The sequence below is a fragment of the Diplotaxodon limnothrissa genome, linkage group LG11 (assembly GCF_057381915.1).
Source record: "Diplotaxodon limnothrissa isolate DT_005_m linkage group LG11, D_limnothrissa_male_GT1.1, whole genome shotgun sequence".
NCBI classification, from domain to species: domain Eukaryota; kingdom Metazoa; phylum Chordata; class Actinopteri; order Cichliformes; family Cichlidae; genus Diplotaxodon; species Diplotaxodon limnothrissa.
Window position 1 is genome coordinate 39,303,399 of NC_140606.1, and position 18,219 is coordinate 39,321,617.

Here is an 18,219-nt window from a genome sequence, read left to right on the forward strand (position 1 = left end):
TGCAAGAAACCGAAGTGCAATACAAATAATATGTACAGAACTGAGAGGATGTCCGCGATGTGTCACATGAGCAATATTAGGCCTGAGGATGTTATTCAAATAAATTATAGATTGTGCTGAGAAACGGTAACGTTCACACAGGAAATCATCAGGAAATGATAAAATGTCCAAACGCGCTCTAATCACTCTCTCCCGGCGGAGAGCTCTGCGGAGAATTTGGGCTTCACGATCTACTGGCTCTTCAAGGAAGGAGCACGCCATGTCTGACACTTCCTACTGTCAGGTTTCCGACAAAGGGGCGGAGACAGTCAGGGTTAGTTGTAGTAAACCTGCTAGGGGGCAGGTTAGCTTCACGGAGTGTGTCGTCATAGTGACTCACTGAGGCTTCATCTGAACTCGCTTTCTGAAACCGAAAACCCGGAGTTTTCGTTAACTCAGGGTATACTTACTCAGAGTTTGCACTAAACCGGCTTCCTGAAATAGGGCCCTGGGATGTAGAGAAAGTTTGGGGAGTGTCTGTCTCCATGTCAGGTGAGCGCCGAGGATTTGTTTATGTGTATATGGGGGTGGGAATGCATGTTTGTGTCTGCGTGCGCCTGTTCGTCTATATGTCAGGTTGGGTCTTAGACTCCACCTCTCTGGGAACATCTCAGGCTCTCCGAGGTATGGAGGCTTATCTCCCCTCACCACTCTCCCTGAATAAAATAAATACATAATTATAATAAAGGTCAATCAAATGGACCAACATGGCACGGCCATGATGATCCGCTTGGCATCTTTCTTCAGGGAATAGTTCTGATGGCTAACGATCCAAACGGGACAGGGAAAAAGATCAGCAGTTCCCTCAGGAGTCCTGAGCTAATACATAAAGTATAAGTAACTGAAAATACTGAGCATATCACACAAGTACTGGAGTAGAAGTACTCACAGCTGCTGCGTCTTCATTTAATTATTTATTCAATTTAATAAAAGCGAAGCTGCGGCGTCGTCAGGCAGGTGGGTATTCCCCTCACGGGCAGGGGGCGTGGTCAGAGCCCCGGGGGCGGGGTCAGCGGATACCGTGCCATCCCGCAGGATAAAAGCTGGTCCCGACAGCCTACGGGAGGCTCAGCTGACCGCTCCAGGACCAGGCACGATCACGTGACCTTCTCACCTTCAGCTTGATTATCTGAAATGCTCAGAGAGTTTCTGATGTCTTCAGACGAGATGATTATGACCAACCACACAGCAGCAAACACCACCGGAGCCGAGGACTGGACGCAGGTGAGCTCATCGCGATCAGCACCTCCTGTGCTCTCAGAATCACTGCGCACATTCAAGCACTTTAACGAGCTCAGCAGCTTTACATGCGGCTGGATAAACGGTGTGACGTGGAAATAAACTCGAACTATGTGTTATTGTGGGATCTACAACAATACAATAACAATAAACAACAACAGTCGTGATTTGGTGCTGCATGAATAAAGATAAGCTGTTTTCCATACTCGTATTATTAGATTATATTGATGTAGACGCGTGATGCCGCAGCTCGTTCTGTGCCTTAAAGGGACAGTACACCGCGCTGCTACTCTGTGTGAACAGACCATCCAAGTGTGATTTACTCTGAGCCACGTCCAGGATGTGTTCGGCTTGTTTTCTGTGGTGAGTCTCGGTTTGTTCCGTCTGCACTCGGAGACTCCGTCAGTTCAACATCTGCCAAAAGTCCAGTAAAACAATCAGCTCGTACTTTTGTGCTGCTGCACTAAATCGAGCATCTCTCACTGAAGGAAGTGAAATAAAGCTCACCGCTGAACAATAATAACCTGATGGTTTAATGCAGAAGCAGAGAAAGCAGTCATCATAAACACACACTGGGTTCCTCTCACTCTTCATTTGGTGCACAACTCATTAGAGACAGACTCAGTGATGAGAAACAGGGTCGCTGTATGAAGAGTTCCATTAAGTAATGATGAGTCATATTTATATGTATTTATTCTCTTGTACATAATCATGGATTTGTTTATTTTAAAATGTCTATTGATCTTGATCATAATTAAATATATATTATATGTATTATATTTATATAAAGTAAATATAAACATTTACTTAAAACATTTTATTCATATTTATACTTTGATGTATTCTCACAGACTGTATTTAAAAGATGGGTGATTCTTAAAACAGGAAGTTAGCATTTTCTCGTGCACAGGGTCTATTCCCCGAGTTATGTGACGCGTCCATCGGAGTGTGAGAGCGTCAGATAAAATGACTTTCGTGAATGTTGAAAGCTGTCACCTGCTAACTGCTGCTCACTAACGTCCAGATAAATCTGCGAATTACACTTAGCAGTGAGGTTACCACGGTAACGTCACTGCTGCAGCCTCTGCTGGACGTCAGAGGAACTGCAGTTTGTGATGTTTGGACCGTGTTTAGTTTTATTCTGTGTAGGAGGAGGCCGCGGTCAGCGGGCACTTTGAGGGTTGTGCGCACTCGCCGTTATCTTGTTGGTCTTTTTGTGTGTTGAAAACTGAATTTCAACCCTCATCGGTGTAAGACGGTTAAACTGACATCTTAAAAAGAAGTAATAATGAGACTACAACGGTTTCCTTTTTCTCCTCTCGGAGTGAATTTCTGAACTTCCTCTGGGGTTTTTTGTGTTTCCCCCACAGTTTGTTTGTCTCTATTTTTAACACTTTCACTCCCACATCTGCAGCTGATGTTAACTGACCTCACCGAGAGACGAACACTCACTGCAGCATCGATTAAAGCACAATCGCTTTAAGAGTCACGCAGCTCTAAGAGCTCGAATAAGTAACAAAAGAGCGTTTGATGTTTGTGCTTCATCGTGAAGAAATGTGAAGTTTGCAGTGTGTGTGTCTGTGTGCGCGTGTGCAGACACCTCAGTGTGTGTCTGTGTGTGTCAGCCTGCTGACCGCCTGCCTGTTTCCCTGCAGGTGTACGTCGTGGTCAGTTGGATCCAGCTCGTCATGGCTGTGCTCAGGTCAGTGTCTTCATCCTCCACAGGCACAGCTGGAAAGTAAAGAAAAGCCATTCATGAGTAATTTAGAGCTTATTTGACTTCAGTCAAGTTCAGCAGCAGTAACTGTCGTCATTACTGTTTTTATCAGGAGTAAAACTGGAAACATGACTGGGAAAGTCAAGATACTCTAACTACATTTTAGTGACACATACATTTGACCTTTTGATATGTAACGTAGGCAAACTGAGTAGGTGACCCACAGAGCTACTGTCTAAAACCTGAACACCTACACGCTGTTTTTTACTGTAAAACTCTGAAATCCTGCATTTTTAATAATCCGAGTCGTCGTCTCGGCCGGACTGTTGGACGTTCCTGTACAGAGGCTTGTTTGTAATGGGCTGCGTCAGAGCACATTAGGCTTTTATTGCTGGTTCATTTACCCAGTGTGGGACCAGTGGGAAAGACCTGAGGGGTCAGAGGTCACAGCGCTCAGACAATAGAGGCAGGCGCAGTTCCAATCAGCTGTTTTTCTTTCACACCATCTTTATTAAACACAGAGCTCTTCCAGTGAGGTTCCACTCATCATGTGTGTTTGTGTTTGCAGCATTCTGGGTTCAGGCTCCATCATCTGCTGCCTGATGTTACGGGGACTCAGCCGGAAGCCCGAGGTCAGCCGCTTCTCTGTTCTCTGACGCTTTGCACAAACTGTGTGAGATAAACTGTGGTCTGAACTTTAAAGTTAAAATAATTAAGAGGAAGTGCTTATAAAAGCTGGACGTGGCCGCTGTGAAATCACCTTTTGTGTTATCGAGTTCTCTTTTCCAAACCTCAGCCCGAGCCGCTGATTTGAAACTAGGCGTGATGAGAGGGGGCTGAACGCTGACACTGTGCCTATTGTTCAACGCTGCAACGAGGTCAGATTTCCCCGGCGCAGAGGCATCACTTTAGGACACTCAGATGTAAAGATGTACTGTCATTCACATGTTTACATTCAGTTCTGCTTTCTAACCTTCATGTGGATAAGAATGAAAACATTACGTAACCGCTGGGTGCACTCATCGTTTTATACAGAAGAGTCTCTAAGTAGGACAAAGACACCCGATCAGCCACAAAGAAGCCCCGCCCTTCTCGAGTCCTAATGAGGTTCATAAAACCGCCGTCGTGTTTATTGAGTGAGACGCGAAACCCACCAGAAAGGTCTTCAGGTGAACAGGAGACTCGTTTTCTCCTAAGCTTCTGTCCAATCAGACTTGCCTCTACAACCAGGAGTCGCCCCCTGCTGGTCATCTACATTAGCCTCGCTCCGTCCTCCGTCCAGCTTTTAAAATCCTTTCTCAGCACGCTGTAATCCGTGTGTGTGTGTGTGTGTGTGTGTGTGTGTGTGTGTGTGTGTGTGTGTGTGTGTGTGTGTGTGTGTGTGTGTGTGTGTGTGTGTGTGTGTGTGTGTGTGTGTGTGTGTGTGTGTGTGTGTGTGTGTGTGTGTGTGTGTGCGCGCGCAGCTGCAGCCTCTGATGCTGCTCAGCGTCGCAGACCTGCTGCTCGCCGTGTGCTGGCTGATCGGCTCCATCCTGTTCTTTAAAGACTGCACAAGCCGGAGCACGCACTGTTACTACCTGCACATCGTGGAACAGGTGAAACAACACTACACTGGACTGCTGTGGTTATACTGTAAGACAAGGTGACCCACGGAGTACAATCAAACTGAAAGTCCCGAGGGTCCCGAGGGTTTGTGTGTGTGCGGACCCCAGGCCAACTTTATTGATAAAGCTACTAAAATAAAATAAACAGAGACCGATCGCTGGCACGAACTCCGATCTGACGGAGCAGCAGCTCTGACAACACGACGCCACACACGATTTTCCAGATGGGTTAGGTGATTCCAGCGCGGTGGTCAGACCACACTGGTAACACTTCCACCTTCATCACGTGACCCCAACATGTTCAAAACCAAGCTCCGCTTCAGACGGGCTGCCTTTGTTCTCTTTACTTTGTTTCAGGGGAAAGTTTTCAGAGTGAAGCGTGGAGCTGCCGAGGGATTTCCATATTCTCAAAGCAAAGTGTTTCCTGAGAAGTCAGCCAAAGTCGACCTCACACACAACTGAAATAGCATGTTCCAAGAACCAAAAAAACAAGAACTTTCACACAATAAAGTCAAATGTTTAACACGTGGAGCACATTTACAGCTAAAAGCAGTCATCAGATTATATCCATAGTTATCAGAAAAGAGTTTTTTAACCACACAAGAGTAAGTTTACCAAGAGGATTTGTGCTAAAGGGCAAATCACCGAAAAAAGGAAAAGGAAGTGGCAGGAAAAAGGTCGGGGCAGCAATCGTGATGAAAAATTGAAAGAGAAACAAAAATAAATTCAATCAGCTCCAAGGAAACAAAACTAAAGAGAAACTGGGAGAGCTGCAGAGCTGAGCTGCGTCTCGTCCGGATCGTAACCTGCTGAGCTTCTCTCCTCTAAATGTTTCATCATCAGTGACTCATCCAGCTCGTTCAGTCCCGTTTACATCAAATAAAACTGGGTGCGGTTTTACCTCTGTTTCTATGACAACCAATCCAGCACCTGAGGACGAGCGGGTAAATGACAGCTGTGTCCCAAAACGTCGGCTGCATCCTCCGGAGGCCGCGTTTGAAGGCCGATCACGTCACAGCCAGGCGACGAAGGCTGTCCCAATTCGTCGACTCCTTCAAATGCGTCCTTCATTTCCCCGAATTTGAAGGATGGGTTGGGTGTGTCCTTCGTGGCACACCATATCCCAGAATTCATAGCGCGGCCCAGCCAAATTTCAGCTGCCAACAATGGCGGCTGCTGCTAAGTTTTAAAATTACTCTTATTAATCTTTCTGGGTCACAAAATAAACTTTTAGCATATTTTCAGGCGAGAAAGTTGCTGTGCAAACTTCAAATATCTGCTCGGTTTATCAAGACATCGCATATTTGCAAAAGTGCGCCGACGTTTTCGGAGACGTCTGTTACCCACCAGCTCGATAGCGAGCCGGGGGGTTCAATGGTCACTCCAGCCGGCGAGAGCAGCGGACTCCCGGCTTCATCGTTTTCAGACCCCCGCTCTGTCGCTACTCAGGTTAAACATGATATTTAAGTCACTCGGAGAACTTAAAAATGTAATTGTTTTCCTTTTTTCTGTGTTTTATTTGTTCCGGAGTAAATCGTTTGGCTGAGATCAAAGTTATTAGATTATTAGATTAAATAAAACTTTATTAATCCATCGGGTGGGTTCCTCCGGGATTTTCACACAGCTGAATAAACGTCAAACAGAAAACTGATTAAACAGAAGTGTGAGACAGTCGAGAGTTTACTCCAGTGTCCTGTTATATTTTAGACAGCAAGGAGCAGACGTGGAGTTTATTAAACTCCACCCACACAGCGCTGACGCTGATCTGAAGGCGAGACCGTCCCATTTCACCGTCTCGCACTTCCGGCCTTCTCGGTCTTCGAAGGACCCGGCCCACGTAGACCGCGAAGGCCGGGTCCTCCGAAGGATGCGGCCGACGTTTTGGGACACAGCTGACGTCTCTGTTGCCAAATATCTATCGAGTGAGCTATTCTGGCCCAGATGACCAGGTCCAGATCCTGAACTGGGTCATTCTGGGATGAAATGGAGCAGCAGAACCAGGACAGAACACAGCCTGGAAGCAGAAAAACATTCCTGACCCACATCTCCCACTCAGAGCAACAACCCCGGGTCAGCTGCCCCTTTTGGCTCTCGCGCTCTATTAAAGTCTGAAAAGGGGGCGGGGTGTCAGGTGACCTGTTTAGAAAATCAGCGCGGCGAACGTGAGCGAGGATTTGGCTCATCACAAACTCTGTTTCAGGTTTTCTACATGGCCTCCTTCTTCTACACCCTCTACTACATTTGGAACCTCTACAAAGGAATCAAGGAGAAGTACTGCAGCTGCATGGATGGATACTCTGTACAGGTACAGACACATCTGTCCAGCTGCCAGGGCAGCAAAACACACACAACAGGTAGTAAACAAAGCTTTCAGGGTTTTGTTTGCAGCTCATAAAGCTTTAGAATAACACAAAGGGCAAACCTGACAGGGTCAAACTCTGCGCGGCCCACAGCTCCCAGAGGCTCGGTAAAAGTAGAATGGTGGGGAAACCTAAGAGGATAAAAAGATGCTCCAGTGTCCTGACGGGGCACAGACCTCCCCATGTTTGGTCCTGATGCTTCAAAATAGTTTTGATCTGGTACCTGATCACTTCGGTGCAGCATGAACAGCTTTGTTTGTCTCAGTAAACATGAGGCTTTAAAATGATTTTAAAGGGCCTTGAAAAGCTTATGCACACATCCAGACTGGACGACTGTAACTGCTCTACTCGGGCCTCCAACACTCTTCTCTTTACCAGCTTCAGTTAATTCAAAATGCAGCTGCGCGTCTCTTAACAGCTACGAGAATCTACGAACGCATCACTCCAATTTTAGCCAAACTACATTGGCTCCCTGTCAAATATCGCATAGATTTTAAAATTCTTTTGTTCGCTTTTAAAATTCTGAATAATTTAGCGCCCAGCTCTCTCTCTGCACACTTAGATCGGCCAATCACAGGCTCCCAGCACAACCTAGGTCTCGGTGACCGGGCCGTTGCAACCGTGGCACCCAGACTCTGGAATAACCTCCCTGTTCATGTTCGTACCGCCGAGTCGATCCAGTCTTTTAAATCACGTCCTGAAACGTATCTTTGTACTGTGGCTGTTGGTTCTAACGAGTTGGCTGTTCTAGCTTGTTGTTGTCGCCTGTCTCATGCTTTTACTGTGAAGCACTGTGGTCAACACTGTTGTTTTAACATGTGCTCTATAAATACATTCTGATGTGATATTTTGCATCCTTGTGCAGGTTTCCAACCGAGTGAGCACGGCGGGTAAAATCGTTGCTCTGGTTTCATGGTGAGTGAGCAGCAAAGCCTCACTCTGTGGATGCATGCAAACACACACACGGTGGTACTGATAACAGTGTGTCCTGCTCTGTGTGTCTGCAGTCTGCTTCCTGTGCTGCTGATGCTGCCGGTAATCATAGAGGGGAACATCAGCCACTGTCAGGCCAACCTTACCGAACCCTACAGGTGAGGCCAGAACACAAAGTGTTCACGCCGCGAGCAAATCCACCGATTGCTTCCACGCAGAAGCTCAGTGGGCTTTTTTCCACATCCGACCAGGTGTCTGATGATGCACACCGGAGCGCTGTTCCTGATGTCGGACGAGCAGCCGATGAGCCGAAGCTGCCTGTACCTGCACACCTACCACATCACCGTCTTCCTCATCACCGTGCTCGTCACCCTCCTCAGCATCACGGTGAGTTCACGCTCGTCGCACAGACGCGTCTTATTCTACGAACATCACGTGGAGGTGACCTCCCCTCTCCCCCCCCCGCAGGTCCTCGTGGTCAAAGCGCGCTGTATTTACAGGCGCATCGTGACCTCTAACGGTTACCTGGGCAGCGAGCAGCGGGCCTCGTTCAGCGTGATGGACCGGAGGATGGTCCTGTACCCGCTGGTCTTCGTCTTCTGCTGGGGTCCAGGTTTGTTCGGCGCGGACTCTGATTGGTTCTTGTTGGCGACAGACGCAGTCAGCGAGGTTTCAGCGTGTCTTTGTTTGTCGTGTTGTTTCCTCAGCGGTGATCCTGGCGTTTCTGCGAGTGGCGGATCCCGCGGCGTGCCAGGGCAAAGCCGGGGTGGTGCTGTACATCCTGCAGGTGAGTCGGTACCAGAGAAACACGACGGCGTTTACGCTCTGAGCTCGTTCAGCCTGTTTTTGGTGGCGTGTCGTCTTTTCCTGTTGAACAGTTTGTTTGATTTGGATCTTTTGACAGCAGTCGAACATTTTGTGGTTGAATTTGTGTGTCGGGCTCATTTTGTGGTCTTTGAATGTTCTCTTTGTGTAACTATGTCTCATTAAGCTTCCTTTTTGTGCCGTCTCGACTGCTTCACTGGTCTTTTGTTGCTTTCTGTGCGAGTCATCACGTAGGATATCTCAGGCTCATCGTTGTGGTTCTTTTTGTCGTACTCACACGCCTCTCTCAGGTTGTTTCACGTGTCTTTCGTGCAGTGACCCGAGCGTGTCTTGTGTCCTCAGGCGTTAACCTCGGCCTCTCAGGGCTTCTTTAACTGTCTGGTCTACGGATGGATTCGCGTGTACCTGCGGCGAGCCCGCAGGACGTTTTCGTCTCGAGACGCGGACACTCAGACGCCTCTGCTGCGAGCGCAGAAGAGGAGAGGCTACCAGACCCTGCAGACGCTCGCCTGAGACACACTGAGACCGAGGGCGTGTCTCTGCCAGCTGCCTCGAGAGGAGAGTCTGAACTTTCGCTTTCCTCGAGGGGGGAAACACTTTGTTTCTGCATCAAACTTCCACCTATGATCCTGAACCACTGAGGCGAGAAAAAAGGGAAGAAGCAGGAGGGGGGGGGGGCTTTACACCGAGAGGAAGAGCGACACCGAAAACAGGATTTGAAAGAGACGCGACATCGTCACCTGTGAGCTCCGTCGCACGGACCGGCCTCACAGGGGTTTGTTCAGGCAGGTCACATGACCCCTGCTGGTCACCGGCGCACAGTGAAAATGAAGACGCGTTTCTTTGGACGTTTGTATGTTTTATGAAATGTGCAAATGACAGAAAATTATTCCTTGTGTTTAAAAAAACAGATTTAATCTCTGAGACTTTTTGTAAATATGCTCCTTTAATCACATCTGAATTTGTTTTCCTTTTATTTCTGTTGACTGCATTAAAATAGAGATTTCTACAGAACGCAGTCGTCGTTTCCTTCCTGTCATTTGCGGCTCCATTTCCACTCTTAGACTCCAGATCCTTTTCCTTACTCTTCTTAGATCAGCTCATCTGTCTGACACCAGCTCTCTTTAGACCCTCCCTTCCCCTGTGGTGGGTCTGCGCCTCCACAGACCCCACTGGTTTAGAAACTTATTCTCAACAACAACACAATCAGCGATCGATCGATTTTACTTGCTAGCAAGGGAAGGCTGGTTGGAACAGGCTCTTGGAGCTCAACGCTCCTCACCCGACTCAACCCAACTTCTTCAGAGAGGAGCCTTCCTCACAGCTGTTTACTGAAAACAGTTACACAACAGTAAACACAAGCACCTCCCCTCACAAACCCCCCTATGGTTCTAAAAGATAAGGCTGTGTGTGTGTGTGTGTGTGTGTGTGTGTGTCATGGTTGTGCGTTTGTGTGACCTGCTGATCACAGAAGGACCATAAAAGCAGGAAGCTTACCACACAGGAAACAGATCTGCCTAATAAAGCCTCCCCAGCACCAGAGTAGCTGGGGGAGGTGGTCAGGATCAAAGGAATGTCTTTGATCATATAGTTTAAACTAAGACTTACAAATTTAAGAAACACAATGACAACAATTAACAACTTGACTCCAACACCCTGCCTGCTTTCTTTTGATTGGGAAGCTTGTGGAAGCCTGCTGAGGGGCTACGTGTGCTCTGTGGGTGCTCAGTGCCTGTAGAACAGGGGTGTCGAGGGCCGGTGTCCTGCAGGTTTTAATATCACCCTGGGCCAACACACCTGATTCACATGATTAGTTCATTAGCAGGCCTCTGGAGCACTTCAGGACATGTTGAGGAGCTCGTTTAGCCGTTAAATCAGCTGTGATGGATCAAGGACTCGTCTAACAGCTGCAGGACTCCGGCCCTGAGGCTGAGTTGGACGCCTGTGCTGTAGAAGATGACTGTGTCAGGAAATCTGTGACAGTAGGAAAAACACTTGAAGCGTTTGGCTTACAGCGATAGTTTGCTGCCTCAGTGTTTTTATCATAGAATGAAACATTTTTAATATTTATTTGAAAGAAATAAGGAATATGTCTCCTCTAACGCCTGTAAGGAAAAGAAAATTCAAAGGTTTTCTGAATTTGAAAAGTGGACATCTGTTCCACGTGGAGGTTCAACGAGCAGCATCGGCTGGGCTCACAGGACCAGAGCGTTTTACATTCATGACAGTCTTCAGATCTTTCCTGGAGGCAAAGATGAACGAACATATAATTATGTGTATGTAGGACAGCGTACTGTGTTTAGAGACGCTCCATTGGAGTCATAGACGAGCAGCTCTGTCGAGTCTGATGTGCAGGACTCCTGCGTCTGCACACGGTAAGGATGTAAGGATGCATCCTCGGCGTGTGTGTGTTTGCACGAGCGGAGATTCCTCAGATGTGTGACGTCAGAGGCTTTCTGCGCCTGCTGACCAACCGAGGCCGTCGCACCACACGACCATCGCTTCTTTCACACCGGAGCCTGACCTCACTCATTATGGGATGTCCCGTTCAGAGGGATCCCTGCCAATTCCCATCGTCTGCTGCGGGCGTTTCACGGCAATCTGCACAATAATCAGTTTGCTCTTCAGGCCGACGTCAGCGTCTCTGAAGTGTTGGCGTCCGTGACGTGACTGCAGAAGAATCTGAGCCCCGTGGGAGAGTTTGCAGAGCTTCACTTCACGAAGAACTAAAGAGGCTTCAAAAGGTCTCCGGGTGAATGTTTACCGCCACGTTCACACCGACACACAGGAAGTGTTTGATTTGAAATGTTGGTTTGCTCTCGTGACATTAATGAGCTCGTTTGGATTTACGTCATGAATGATTCAAAGCCTGTGAACACGAATACAGTGCAGAGACAGAGTCAGAATACTAAAAGACTGAACGGAAACACGTGCACACACAGACGGAAACTGGTTTAGCATTAATGTTTTATTTATGACACTGATGTGTTGTTACGCAGTGATTGGGACGTATGTTGCTCTAAGGCAGCAGTAGGCAACTGCAGGCCTCGAGTGCCGCGTCCTGCAGGTGTTAGATGTGTCCTTGATCCATCACAGCTGATTTAAAGGGCGAAATGACTCCTCAGCATTTCCTGAAGTTCTCCAGAGGCCTGGTAATGAGCTAATCATGTGATTCAGGTGTGTTGACCCAGGGTGCGATCTAAAACCTGCAGGACACCGGCCCTTGGGGCCTGGAGTTGCCCACCGCTGCTCTGAGGAGTTTATCATAATGGGCATGTCTGAACTTAGAAACAAACACCAGGGGGCGCTGCAGGCTGTGTGTAGTCTTCGTTAAAACTGCACAGATTTAATGTATCAGGATCTTTACCAGGTAGTAAACTGAGAACAGCACATGACATCTTACACCGTGTGGTCGTTCAGATGCAGATTCAGTGAAGTTTGAGTTCATGAAGCGGACTGTGTGAACGCTGGAACAACAACATCCACCTGTGACGCTGTCTGGGAGCTTTCACCTGTATCATGAAGAAATCAGGTTTACTGCAGCATCATTGTAATAGAAGCTACAGTTGAAGAGGGCGTTGTAGGTTTCTCCTCCACGTTTCACAAAAGCAGCAACTTTCTTCCTCCCGTTAAACTGTCTGCTCAGGTGAAACAAGGGCTGCAGGGAACGCACACTTTAGTGCTTTATTCTGCCTCCATACTGCTCATCATTCACTGAAACACACATTTTACTCCACAGAGGAAATATCTTTATGTTCAGCAACTCATCACTCTTTTAAAAATGTCTGGCTCAAAGCTTCAGTTCAAACTCTGACTTACCTTCCAGGCTGAGCTCATGTGCCGAGCGCTGGTCACCACCGTGTCAGAGGAGATGCCGTAGTCCTGACCTTTGTGGATCAGCCACTGAGCTCCATCAGCGAGCGTCACTCTGAGGGAAGAGAAAACGTAACGAGTCTGACGCTGCGCTCATCAAACATCTGAGAGTCTGAGATTCGAGCTGTCAAAGCGCATCTGTGAACTCAAGGAAGCAAAGGAACGAATCTGAGGATGTAGGAAGTGCAGCGGAGCCTGGACAGAGTAAGAAATGCGACAGTTGGACGCAATCTGAGCCTTTTCAAAGAATAGCAAAGAGTTGTGATGTCAAAGCTTCGGCCAGGCCGTGGTTTGTCTTTGTTTTGTAGCAAAGGTTAAAAACGTTTCTAGCCTGGAAACATAAAAACCAGTCTGGGCTCAGGTATGATGACCCATCACTGCAGCCATCAGCAGGAGCTGCTGCAAAGTGGAACTGAAGAAAACTGAAGGAATCTCAGGCAGCGTCTTTTTCTGCGGCGACGGTGGATTCCAGATGGACATCAGCGGTAGTGAAAGCAGCAGGTTTTTAAATAAATACGGTGAGCGTGTAGCCTGCCCTGACGCCGGTGTGGCTGAGCGGTCCAAACGTGGACTGGATCCAAGCGGTCGGACCATCCATTCAGCTTTGTACACTGGAGAGTTGTAGAGATCTGTGAGCTGCTGACCCGACAGGTCGTAGTTGCTGTATCCTCCTGTCAGAAGGAAACGCTGTTAGTTTGATGTAATCTGTGTTCTGTACAACCAGCCACGCAGCTGCTTTTAAACCTCACCACAACATTAAAACTTTTTACCAGACGAGGAGTCCACGGTCAGGGCCGTCAGAGTCAGCGCACAGAGGAGCACTTTGAAGGAACCCATCGTGGACATTTGTCCCGTCACAGCTCAGAGAGACGTTTGATAGTCCTGACAGACTCCCTGCTTGGACTCAGTTATCTCTGCTGTTTGTCTCTTGGCAGATGAGCCGGAGTTTCCACGCTGCTGCTCGTAAACAGGTTTCATCACATCAGCAGAAAGAGCTCAACCTGCACGTATGAAAGGATTTACTGACGTGGATTTCTAGACTGTAACTAAAATATGCTGAAATTTTATGACACATTTAGGACAAAATTTGTACCTTTTTATATTTAAATCTAAATGTTACGGGGAACTAAATATTTAGCTAATATGCAAATTTACTGGTCAAAGAAAATATCAAAATAAAAGCTTTACAAAAACCTCCTGTGGTGGACTGACGGGCACGTCTCAGCAACACGAGCTGCTTCACTGCTCGCCGCTTTGTGCAGTAGTGCCCCCTCAGCAGCCTCCACTTCTGGAGCTCCATAAATATTTGTATAGAGACTTATTTTCTAATGGACATTAGCACAGTGACATGAAACCAGTCAGATGTAGCTGAAGTGCAGCCTTTCAGCTTTAATTCAGTGGGTTGGACAAACAGATTAAAAATGGGAGAAACTGGAGTACTGTTAGCACAATCCCTTTGTTTTAGAGGCTCTAAAGAATTTGGACGAATGAAGTAACTGAAAATAAAATGATTGTTTCTATTACTTTATTCCAAACCCTTTGCTGGCACTGACAGCCTGAATGCTGGTTTCCTGCTGTTTAATGCTCTGCCACAGCTTTACTGCACCAACCTGCAGCTGATGTTTGTTTGTGGCCTTTCTGTCCAAAGTTCAGAGTGAAATGCTGAGCGGGGTTAGGATCAGGTGACGGACTTGGACATTGAAGAAAATTCAACTCCTGAGGTGCTTCGGTGGATGTTGTGAGTCATTGTCCATCTGTACTATGAAACCAGTCCCGGTTTGGCTGCATTTAGCAGGACGTGAGCAGACAGTCTGTCTCTGAACACCTCAGATTCATTCAGCTGCTTCTGTCCTGTGTCACATCGTCAATAAACACTAGTGTCCCAGTGCCACTGGCAGCCGTGCACGCCCACAGCATCACACTGCCTGTGCTGTGTTGTGCAGATTGTGTGGCGTGCTCTGGCTCGTGAGCTGTTCCACACCTACTTTTTTCTTGATCTTGGTTTCATGTTTCCAAAGAAAGTTTTTCCAGAACAGCGCTGGCTTTGTTAGATGTTCATTTTAGTTATGTCCAACCTAACCTTTCTATTCTGGAGGCTTGTGAGTGGGTTACACCATGCAGTGAATTTACAGTCTTCTCTTTATGGTGGACTTGGATATATCGATGTGCCTTCCTCCTCCTGGAGAGCTTTGTTGGTTGGCTGTTGTTGTCAGTTTCTCTTTACCATGGAAATGATTCTGCGATCATCCACGGCTGTGGTCTTCCGTGGACGGCCGGCTGCTTTTACACTGCTGAGGTCACCAGTGCTTTCTTTCTGCTCAGCATGTACCAAACTGCCACTCCTAACCAGAGATGACGCGTTACTGTAATCTGATTACTTGACCAACACTGCTCCTAACACTGTAGACATTTCTCAGATGGTTTTTCTGCTCTCTTTGACCGCATGTTGTCTGTTCACAGTAAAACTTTCCAAATGCAAGCACCACACCTCAAAGCAGCTCCAGGCATTTCATCTGCTTAATTACGACGTAACGAGGGAACTGGCCACACCCACCTATGAAATAGCCTCTGAGTCACTTGTCCAATTACTTTTGGTCCCTTTAAAAAGAGGCTGCCACATGTTAAGAAGTCTTCAAATGGGGGTTTCCTACATTTCCCACAATGCAGCAAACTGTGTTAGAACTGAAGAAAGTTAACCACCACCGATGGCGGAGGTTTTTCTGGTTTTGGCCCCAGAGCTCTGTGCGCCCGCTGAATATTCAGAGCAGAATCCGAGCGAAAGCTCAGCCCTCAGCAAGTCCTCCACACACTGCAGCACAGAGTTTCCTTCAGAGCCTCTTTTAGGCCAAAAATGCGAATGTTGTTCCGTCGGCCTTCCGAGTCAGCCAGTTTCATCTGAATATTCCGTTGTTGCTGGAGCGACTGGATTAGAGCGTCTTTTCCATCTCTTCCAGTCTTTTCTCAGCTTCTTGAGTCTGGTCTCATGGCTAGCTAGCTCATTCGCTGTTTCTGCCAGTTTTATATTAATGTCTTTCTTGAAACTGTCGAATTCGTCCTTCATTTCTTGTGTGATGTCTTTCTTAAACGTGGCAAACTCAGTTTTAAACTCGGCTTTAAGTGAGTGAATTTCCTTAATGATGTCCTGGAAGTCTGCGTGAGGGTGGCTAGCTACATCTCCTTCCATCTGCTCGCCTTGCACGCTGTTCTCGGACATGTCTGCGCTGCCTCCTCTTGCCAGCTCCGCTTGTTTCACAAAGTCCTTAATGTTTCCTTGTCTTTTTGACCTTCTTCCACCTTCCATGGCATTTATTACACGGTTTAGCGGTGGAAATATTCGAATTCTGGTTTTCTTTCGAGTTTTGACCGGGAGCTGCAAGCTTATGCTGCCATCTTCCTTACGTCCCCCTGGTGGTCTCCCAAATTTTTTAAAATTTTCATTGTAAGTGGACTAAAGCAGTTAATTAAAAGTAGTCTAACATAAATGCTGTAATTTGATTAGTTTAATAAAACATGTAACTTGGATGATTCGATGCTGGCGTGACCACAGTGCACGTCTGCTGTCACTCACAGTGGTCCAAGGACCGCTCAGGGAGTTTGTGTGTTCAGACACGTGAAACATTACAGGGAACGTTGGTCACTGCAGCTCAGATAAAATAATTATTGTGGGTGATTTTAACATCCATGTAGATGCTAAGAATGACAGCCTCAACACGGCATTTAATCTGTTATTAGACTGTAAAAGAACCCACCCACCACTTTAATCACACTCTAGATCTTGTTTTAACACGTGGCATAGAAACTGAACATTTAACAGTGTTTCCTGAAAACCCTCTGCTGTCTGATCGTTTTCATGGATGTTAAAATCACCCACAATAATTATTCTATCTGAGCTGAGCACTAAATCAGAGAAAAAGTCTGAGAAATCCGACAGGAACTCTTTTGAAGACCCAGCTGAATAAGAATCAGAAGGAGGAGTTGAGAGGGCACGCCTTATTTCATGCTCAACTGGTTACCTGTCACAGGTATGAGTGTCGCAGTCCTGGGTCGGTGACCGAATGTTTTCTGGTATGTATTATTAGTAGTAGTCAATTTCATTATGATGTGTCATTGTTAGTCTGTATTCAGTCAGTCTGCATCTCTGTGTACTTCCTGTTTTACTTTGTTAGTCTCCCGTCTGTTTTGCTCTTCCCTGTTTTGTCTGTGCCAGCCGTGTTCCCAGGTGTTTCCTCTTTGCCCTGTTCTCCACTTGTATTTAGTGTCTGCTTCTTCCTATGCTCTTCGTCACATTGTGCCCTCTTTGTGCTGCGTCTCCTCCCTTCGTGGCCCAAGTATTCTTAGTTTCTAGGTGCCTGTTCCCCAGTTCTGCATTTGAAGTTTTGGTTTGTTTTTGTCACGTCTATTGTAATGAGGAGTTTCCCTCGAAATAAAGCTGCGTCCTAAGTTAACTCTCTGTTCTGCATTGTGGGTCCTTTTGTCTTTCCTGCACACAGCACGCTGCCTCTGAGCTGCTTCACTTTCACTTTGCTTGAACTGCCTCCCTCTCCTGCGTTGCTGGTAGGTCCTTCGTTCCCTCACACTGCAGGTCATTACATCACACAGGTGTAAACAGGTTTTCTATTTGCAGGTTGTATCCGTACAGGTCGCCTCCTTCCTGAACCTGACAGTCAGGTCACCCTTTCACTTTGGCGTGTTCGTGCTTCTCAGGAATGTTAGGCCTGGATTGGTGCTCAGACTCTCCTCCTGCTGCTGATCAGCCTTTTTGTTGTTACTGTGACCTGTTACTTTAGACGTGTTTTGGCTTTAGTAATGCTGCTAAGTGCTTACAGAGATGCAGATGAAGAACGTGGATTTTATTGAATTATTATGAAGCACGGGTGGATCTAGAGACATTTTCTTAGGCTGGCATGGAAATGAAATGGGGGGGGGGGGGTCAAATCAAAGCCTTTTTAAACACATATGTTACATATGGTTACAATGGTTCACATGCACTGAATCTGCATGTTTGTGTAACTGAATTATTTTCTTTAGCCCACATAATGAAACACCTCAGTTACACGTGTGAGTTTGGATGTTAAGTACTGTGTAGCCTGTATAATAAATAAATATGTAGCCCAGTAAAGCTACACAACATGGGGCGGTTCATTTACAAACACAAGTCTAACTGAAGCTTCACACTTTGTTAGAAAAATCTGATTGTTGCTTAAATTTACACAAAATGTCAGAAATCTGCACCGTCATGAACAAAAAGCTCATTTTTCATGATTTGTTGGGTTCACCCTCTGGGGAGCACGACATAACCGCACACTTTTCACTACTTTGTGTTTCACCCTTACATCTTTTGTTACCTCGCCTTGTTTGGTATCATTCAGCTGTAGTAACACAACTGATCTGAAATCACACAAAAACATCAAATCCTAGTCGTAGTTATATTCGCTTTACTGTAAAAACCACAAATATGTTTAGTGAATAATTTTACTAAAGTTGAAATGCAAATATAAACTGTCACATTTTAAAAACTATTTATCTAAAAGTCAGTGCGTCCGGCGTGTCTTAGTACAAACATTTAAAACTACTGAAACTACAATGAGAGAACAAGCAGGTGTCACAATAAGATGCCGCACGAATCATT

At 46.7% G+C, this 18,219-nt stretch overlaps 1 protein-coding gene across 1 annotated transcript; it reads left to right on the forward strand.

Moving 5' to 3' along the window:
* The first annotated feature begins 1,121 nt into the window (after positions 1 to 1,121).
* On the forward strand, positions 1,122 to 9,230 carry tmem116 (transmembrane protein 116). The gene is made up of 11 exons (XM_085366738.1): positions 1,122 to 1,263; positions 2,934 to 2,980; positions 3,564 to 3,627; positions 4,459 to 4,590; positions 6,800 to 6,904; positions 7,825 to 7,874; positions 7,967 to 8,050; positions 8,144 to 8,279; positions 8,361 to 8,505; positions 8,600 to 8,679; positions 9,060 to 9,230. The coding sequence occupies exons 1-11, from the start codon at positions 1,174 to 1,176 to the stop codon at positions 9,228 to 9,230; spliced, it is 1,104 nt and encodes a 367-aa protein (XP_085222864.1). The 5' UTR covers positions 1,122 to 1,173.
* The last annotated feature ends 8,989 nt before the right edge of the window (positions 9,231 to 18,219 follow it).